The sequence below is a fragment of the Pistacia vera genome, unplaced genomic scaffold (genome assembly GCF_008641045.1).
Source record: "Pistacia vera cultivar Batoury unplaced genomic scaffold, PisVer_v2 Contig656, whole genome shotgun sequence".
Taxonomy (NCBI): Eukaryota; Viridiplantae; Streptophyta; class Magnoliopsida; order Sapindales; family Anacardiaceae; genus Pistacia; species Pistacia vera.
Genome location: NW_022196508.1, coordinates 1 through 7,928, shown reverse-complemented (window position 1 = coordinate 7,928; position 7,928 = coordinate 1). Strand labels below are relative to the sequence as shown.

At 34.2% G+C, this 7,928-nt stretch overlaps 1 protein-coding gene across 3 annotated transcripts; it reads left to right on the top strand.

Annotated features, from left to right (window-relative positions):
* The first annotated feature begins 2,997 nt into the window (after positions 1 to 2,997).
* Positions 2,998 to 7,627, top strand: LOC116112088. Of its 3 annotated transcripts, none has more exons than XM_031398284.1 (10): positions 2,998 to 3,265; positions 4,036 to 4,323; positions 4,523 to 4,606; positions 4,782 to 5,228; positions 5,417 to 5,552; positions 5,674 to 5,836; positions 5,987 to 6,115; positions 6,723 to 6,917; positions 7,035 to 7,157; positions 7,286 to 7,627. In XM_031398284.1, exons 2-10 carry the CDS (start codon positions 4,059 to 4,061, stop codon positions 7,403 to 7,405), a joined length of 1,662 nt encoding a protein of 553 aa, XP_031254144.1. In that variant the 5' UTR covers positions 2,998 to 3,265; positions 4,036 to 4,058; the 3' UTR covers positions 7,406 to 7,627. The 3 variants fall into 3 exon arrangements, with proteins under 3 accessions (XP_031254144.1, XP_031254143.1, XP_031254145.1); XM_031398283.1 differs by lacking the exon at positions 2,998 to 3,265 and adding an exon at positions 3,535 to 3,743; XM_031398285.1 differs by lacking the exon at positions 2,998 to 3,265 and adding an exon at positions 3,803 to 3,853.
* The last annotated feature ends 301 nt before the right edge of the window (positions 7,628 to 7,928 follow it).

Here is a 7,928-nt window from a genome sequence, read left to right as displayed (position 1 = left end):
TTCCCAAAAGTTGTCGGGTGTAAAAGAAATACTTCGAACCAAATTGTTATGAGATAACTCTTTTGAGTTTTGATAATTTATTCTTGAAAACTTTTATAAAGTGTTCTGTGATGTCCAAAGAAAGTGACGTTTGGCAAGAACTTATGAACAACCAAATATATAGTGGGGGCGCCATGAAGAAAAGATCCAAAACTAATAAGTATAAAGTGACAAATGAAGGAGGGAAAAATATCAAAAAAGTTTCTCCAAGAGTAGTACTATGAAATGACATTGCATACGTTAAAAGTTCCCACTACATACAGTAAAAGGTAGCCCTATTGTTCATTCCCATCAACCAAAACTTTGAAAAAGAAAAACAGTTATCATCTTTTATTCATTTTATGTGGTATATTCGCTATTCTGATCCATAATTTGCAAGCTTAAAAAAAAGAACCGAACACGTTTCACTCATGCTATCGATCTTATTTCATTATGCTTATTTCATTATGCTTGAGTCCTCCGTCAATCTCAATTCCAAATCTGCAAGACATTTTGTTGTTCTTACCTAATCTAATACGATGTATTGATGCAAAAAAATCACACCAACTAGAAGTATGCAGGATTCTAGATAAATTTGCGAAGGAATCTGTTTAAGATTCGCGGATTTGGTGTCGGATTGATTGAAAAACAATGATTGAACACAATTACACATAACAAAAGATTTTTTAGAGTTATTTGGATGCTTAGAATGCAAATCTTACGTCCACTATTATATTATTGAGAGTTTATGAGAACAACGAGTTGAGTTACAAAGTTATCTTAAGGATTCCCTCGAGTTGTCTCATCTCTCTGGCTTTATGCAATGAATCTCTGTGTGTGTGTGATAGGTGTTGTGATTCTCGTGCCATATCTCTTAAACATTATACCTATTACAAGTTTGAGTTTAATACAAAATCAATAAAACAAGAAATTGACTTGATCTTCACCCTTTGATATGCGAAGTCTCGATCACATGATATTTTATTTCTCAAGTTGGAATTATCTTCTCCTGATTGGGAGTTATCCTTTCCAGATTAACCGTACTAACACATGAAAATACCTAAAATAAGGGAGCTTTATATTCTAGACGAGTCCCCCGTGGGTCTTGACTCTGACCCAAGAGGTATTTACGACTTTTGTCATCCCTATCAAACTTGATACAGTGGAAAAACCTAACATAAAAGACCTTTGTATTCCATTATCTCATTTCACAAGAGACAAGTTTCCCGTAGGTGTCAACTTCAACCTCGAGTGTCCTTCTGTCATCCCTACCTAAATCTTGATACAATGAAAAAACCTAACATAAGAGAGATCAAGCTTGGGTGCACAGATGAAATAGAATTTAATAAAGCTTCAAAGCTGTTATGGGTCCTGCAATGAGCAAAATAATGTGTGCAGTTTAATAAGTGAGAAAAGAATTAAAGTTATATCAAACACACGCAGCTGGATTCAGCTGGAGTGGGCTCTAATTTTATGGTCATATAATGTCAAGCAGAATTTAATGGAGTTTATGATCTGTGTGCTATGTCTGTCTGCTTTGTTTTTTGAACCATTTCTTTTGCATGTGTCTCCATGTGGTTCATATCTTTGTTAACATAAGTTTTCTAGGCAAAAATTATACGCAATTATACCTTATTTACAACTAATTATATGATACGAATACTTCAGATCGGATCGGATTGGATCAGACACTTACAATTAAGTTGAACGTTATATAACTTTTAGTGAAGATACAGTTTTATTTTCTTAAATCATTGTGTCCACAGTTTGAGATGACTCAACCCTCTTGTCTTTACAAAAAACAGGATAATGACCCACTTGAACAAACGATGGGAAGTTCTTATGTTTTTAGGATAAATAAGACCATCAGTATAAAGGATAATGTTATTCTTATATTGTTATAATCTAGATAATTCATCCTCTTCTAGAATCCAACTTTTGCTATTAGATTGATACGTTTTGACTCAATTGATTGTTAATATTATATTGGATGAATAATAATTATGTTAAATATAGAAGATGAAGAAAATAATTTGAAATATCAAATTTTCTCCCATAAAATTCCTTGGAAATAACGATAAATGAGCTTTAAATGTTGAATATAATGTGTGATATAAATAATTTTCCAATAATTTGATAATTAAATTATAAAATATTAAAGAAAAAATTAATTAATTAATTAATTAATTATTGCATTAAACATGTCACATGTACTTAATTTGACTTTGTAAAAGAAATTACAATTAATAACACTGGTTTAACGGCTGAGATCTTCAAATTCCATTTAACTGTACTGTATCTGTAGATCTCATAGCCGTTAAATTTGTTGACTTTAATCTAATCATGCAGTCAACTATTCAATAAAATAAAATAAAAATAAATAAATTCAAAATAAACAGAATTTGTTATATTCAAAATAAATTTGATTAAAATATAATGTCATTAACATAAGATAATATCAAGGATATTTTAGGTTTTTAACTAATAAGGACCTAAGTGTTACTTTCAGATTTTACTGGACCTAACTGTTCTTGAAGTAAACTTCAAGGAACAAAATTATTTAGCTCAAATTAGTTATTTTATTGAACGGTTTCCATATTAAAAAAAATGAGTGACGATGAGGGTAAAAGTGTAAAAAAGTAAAATGTATTTACGGAGGTTAAAATGGGTAAAGAAGAGAAGATAAAAACTGAAAATACCGGAAGCCAGATCAGACGAGTGAAAAAGTCAGTTAAATAGATTGACTGACAGCTGACGTGGCAGCTCCTCAACAAACTACGATCAAACTTATGACTTTGACAGCGAAATTTCGAACAAGTTACCCAAATTCAAGGGGACAAAAAACAAAACCCAAGTAATAAAAATTAGTAATTAATTAATTAATAATAATTATAATATATTTAAATTTAAAAAAATAAATAATCGAACTTCACGTTCTTGTAATAAAATCTTAATAAATTTTTCTTTTGTTAAAATTCTTACAGAACTACAGAGGGGAGAAGAAGAAGAATACTAAATAATAGCCCTGTCTGCCGGTTCGTAGCCTTTAGTTTTTTTATACCGGGATCCGACCTCGTCCGCACGTCGTCGTCGGACCCGAACCCGAACCCAGTTTCGTCTCTTCTCTCCCTGTGGGGTCGTGAGGGAGGGAGAGACAGAGTGAAATTGAATTTTTTTTTTTTTCGTTTTAGTTGTTTTTCTTTTTTTTTTTTTAATCTAAAAAAAAAAAAAAAAGCAAAAGCTTCAGGTATGTAATTTGCTTTTTAAAAACGTTTCCTTTCTGGTTCATGTTTCTGGGATTTTCTTGAAATTCTTGTTAATGCATGCAATGTAATTTAATTTTTTTTTTTTTACTTTGTACATTTAATGTGGGCCATTTGATTTTTAATTTTAAAAAAAAGTGTAGTTGTGCGCATGTTTATTCCCAATTTTATTTGTTGATTTGTCTTCTTTATAGCTTAGATGTGGACCCGTTTTGAAACTTTCCCATTGTTAGTTTTTATATAAAAAAATGTGAAAACAGAAGCTTCTCTGTTGATGAACAGAGAGTACCTCTCTTCCTTGCTCTTCCTCTTTTTGACTTCAATTTTGTAACTTTTAGGAGACAAAGTTTAAATCTATTCTGGGGGAAAATAAAAAAAAAAATCATTTGTTATAATGATGTTTGTAGTTGCCTGATTGGTTCACTTTCCTTGATGAAAATGATGTTGTAGTTGAAGATTACTGTAAGTTTGAATCCTAATATATTTGCTTCTGTATTGGTTGTTACTTGGTTGCAATTGCATATTAGGTTTCCTTATTGTCATTGGTTGGTTGATCTCAAGCATATTTTGAGGTTTGTTTTATACATGATAATTGTAGGATGATGATTCGAATAGGCGAATTATGCGAAAATGATTTTCGAAACCATCTTGAGAAATGAAACATTGTGTGTGTTTTCATATTGGTTGCAATAGAGCATGATAGATTTGTGAGGTTGGTTGGCATCTCTAATGGAGAATGTGATTTTGTTTGCAGGATTCTGTAGTGAGCTAGTCATAATGGGCATTTGTGCATCAACACCAGTACACAGTATGAAAGTAAGGAGGCGGCGGAGATACCGGTTCTCCAAATGGCACCGGAAAGTTTCCAATTCTGTTGTTGATGCCACCAAGAAAAAGAGTCGTGATTCAGGATCTCGTGTAGCAGATTTCGCTGTTAGTCAGTATGTGCATATGGATGCTGGCAAAAGATCTGAGCTTCCCAATACGACATTCCATCTAAGGCAGTTGCAATGGCACCTTAGTAGAGAACTTGATGCAAATGGTATGTACTTATATTTTGTTCAATATCAATATATAACTCGTCAAATAATCTGTGGCTTACTTTTTCTATTGATAATTTAGAGCATGATTTTTTATTTTTTTTATTTCACAATTGGCAGTATTGACTTGAAGTTTCTTCGCTAAACATATATTTGACCATATAGCTTAATGAAATTTGATTATATTGTTGGTGGTCACAGTAATTTGCCAAGAGGATGCTTGGTTCGACTCAGTCAGTATTCTGGAATCCGATTCAGACGAAGACTACAGTAGTGTGCATGGAGGTAATTAAAATCAGTCTGTTCCCAAATACATTCATACAATGAAGATAAAATCAGCTTTTTTCTCCTTTGTTTCATGAACTTATTGAAGTATTGTTTTATTAGCACCAAAAAAGGTGAACTACTTCATAAATCTGAGTTGTTTCTGGTGGTTTTTTCTTTTTCTTTTTCGCGATAGATGGTTTTCCGATAGTGGGTAATACAATCGGGAACATCTCAGATGGCCAAGTGGTTCAGTACGAAAGTTCTGCGTGCATTATGGACGACGAGGGTCAATATGAAGAGTACCATGAGAGTTATGTAGAAATAGATAGAGGTAAAGCGGACAAATATTTGAGCAAAGATGACCTTTCACGCTTGGGGAAGACTGATGAAATTTGCAGCAATAGGAAGAAAGTATTAGATCATTGTTATGGAAGCTTTAAAGGTCTAATAGATGATAGACATGACTCTGAAGAGAACAACCTGAAATCAGGCTTGGCTCGGGTGGTACCTACTGTAAGTTTCGGTGACAAGAGTTTGAGTTCAGCAATTTCAGGTCCACAGCCTCAAAGAAAGAAATCAGCAGTTTTCAGGCTTTCTTTTAAGAGGAGATCATGTGATGGAGAAGAGACTACTGAACTATGTAAGTATTCAAGTCCTTTCAACTTTTTATGGATTAGGACCCTTTAAACAACTTGCGTATTCAAGGTTTGAATCTTCTTTGGTTATGGACCTGAACCTCAAACTTAGGATTTATCCTCATCATGTTTTAGTGACTATAATATGACAACCAGCTTTGATAAAATATCAAATGTTATGGTATACATGCAGGTGCTTCAAAAAGATTCGTGTATCGACCCAAGGCTGGATTCATAATTCCACGTTGCATGCAAGAGAAGCCATCTCCAGGGTGTTGGTCAGAAATCCCACCATCAACTTTTAAACTCCGTGGCGAGTCATATTTCAAGTATGCAATTGACATAGTTTGATCACCCTTGAATGGATTTCAAGGCATATGCAATCAGTAGATTTTCTGTTTTGTGTTTCTTTGTTACAGTAAGGTTATAATTACCTAATCTACTTTGCAGAGATAAGCGAAAGTCTCCAGCTCCAGATCACTGTCCGTACGTACCAATAGGTGTTGACCTATTTGTCTGCCCAAGAAAGGTAAATCACATTGCACAGCATCTTGAGCTTCCTAATGTGAAAGCAGACGGGAGCGTCCCTCCACTTTTGATTGTAAATATTCAGGTACTTATTTTATATGATTATTCAGTAGTTACTTCTTTGCTTTCTTTTCTTGTATTTCATTTGGTTGATGGCGCTGTCTTGTTGTGTTATCAAACTGTAATTTTGCCAATTAGTATCATATATCTTATCATTTCTTATGTCCCTTGGCAGTTGCCTACTTATCCCGCTGCAATGTTCCTTGGAGATAGCGATGGTGAAGGGATGAGCCTTGTTCTATATTTCAAACTTTCCGAGAACTTTGAGAAAGATATATCTCTCCATTATCAAGAGAGCATCAAGGTAACCTCATTTTAAGCCATCCAGCTAGTTCTGTTTGTTGCTTTGCATAAATGGTTTTAAAACCTCCTGTAGTTCTCAAATTCTTTGTTGGTTTTACCAGCGGATATGTATTTGTTCTTCATAATTTGAAGTAAAAATAGAATTACTAGAGCAACTTGTTAGTTAGTGCTAATTCTAGCATGTAGTATCGTGGATTGGTTGAAAACTTTCACTCAGCCAGGCCGAGGACTCAACAAGGGCTTGTCATTTCTGTATATATTGTCGTTGATGGAAGGAATGTGCATAAAGGCATATCTATACACTGATTTTGCATGAACACAATAGCCAAACTCTATTATCTCAAATTGTTGAGAGAAGACGATATAGCATTTGTTAAGACTTATATATCTAATAGCTTAAGGTTTTCGTCAAGTGCTTTCTCAACAGCATTAAAATATGTAATTTACCCCATGAATTAGCAGATCGGATGTATTTTCATTCTCTGATATATTTATCGGACACATTCTTTAGACAGTTTAGAAGTTCAAATGTAGCAAATGTTGCATCGAGCATTGATATGTGCTTATGGATTTTTTATTTATTGGTTGGCGATTTGTCTTTACTGCAGAAATTGGTCGAGGATGAAATGGAAAGGGTTAAAGGATTTGCAAAAGACTCCGTTGTTCCTTTCAGAGAAAGACTAAAGATTTTGGCTGGATTGATTAATCCTGAGGATCTCAACTTGAGCTCTACCGAAAGGAAACTCATCAATGCTTATAATGAAAAACCAGTCCTTTCTCGCCCTCAGCACAATTTTTACAAGGTAGAACTAGAGCATAAATTCCTTGTTCTCTATTGCCTGCAAATGTTAAGCCTGTGAGAAAGTGGGAAAAGTTACACATCAGTCACTATGAGACTCAAATTTCTTCTTCTCATGCAGGGCCCGAATTACTTCGAGATCGATCTTGACCTTCACCGGTTCAGCTACATATCAAGAAAGGGACTTGACGCATTTCGGGAACGTTTGAAAACTGGAGTACTTGACGTGGGTTTAACCATCCAGGTAACCAAACAGTCTTCATTGCATTTCCATCAATAAGCTCGAGAGTTTCGACTCAACTAATGAACGAACATAAAAGAATAGTAGAAAACTAAACTCATTCTTGACTAACCGTCATTGCCGTTAAACAGGCGCAGAAGCCAGAAGAGCTGCCAGAAAAAGTTCTATGCTGTTTGAGACTTAACAAGATTGATTTTGTTGATCATGGCCAAATTCCCACGCTAATGACAACCATTGATGATGATAGCTAAACTGCAGAGATGAGAATCCCACTCAAAATTACAAGACACACCCTCTATGTAGTTGAAGATGTAGATGTCCATCCATTACATGGTCAAACAAACTTCGTGCAATTTCAAAGCTTTTGTAAATTAGAAAGGGGAAAATCACGACTTTGCTTTAAATAATTAACCTAAAATAACTTAAGATGTTCTTTACTTCTGTTAAGGCAATAAGATATATACTTCTCTGTAGCTTTGTATTTGTACAAAGTTAGTGGTTCCCTCCCTGCCCCTTCATGCCTAAGGAAAATCTCACTCCACCCCCTTTTGGTTTCAGAAACTAACAGCATCATCCCTTCCGACTTCCGAGCTCCGCCGCTTGCTTGTAAACCGTAACTTCATTGTCGAACTTGAAAATGGGGTTGATATTGTTAGTTTTTGAAATCGAAAACAGTGGAAGTAGGCATAATTAACCATTAGATTCATATACAAGTACATAGTGAATCATTATTACATTACTCTGTCTTATTTATTAAGTTTGATTTTTTTTTTT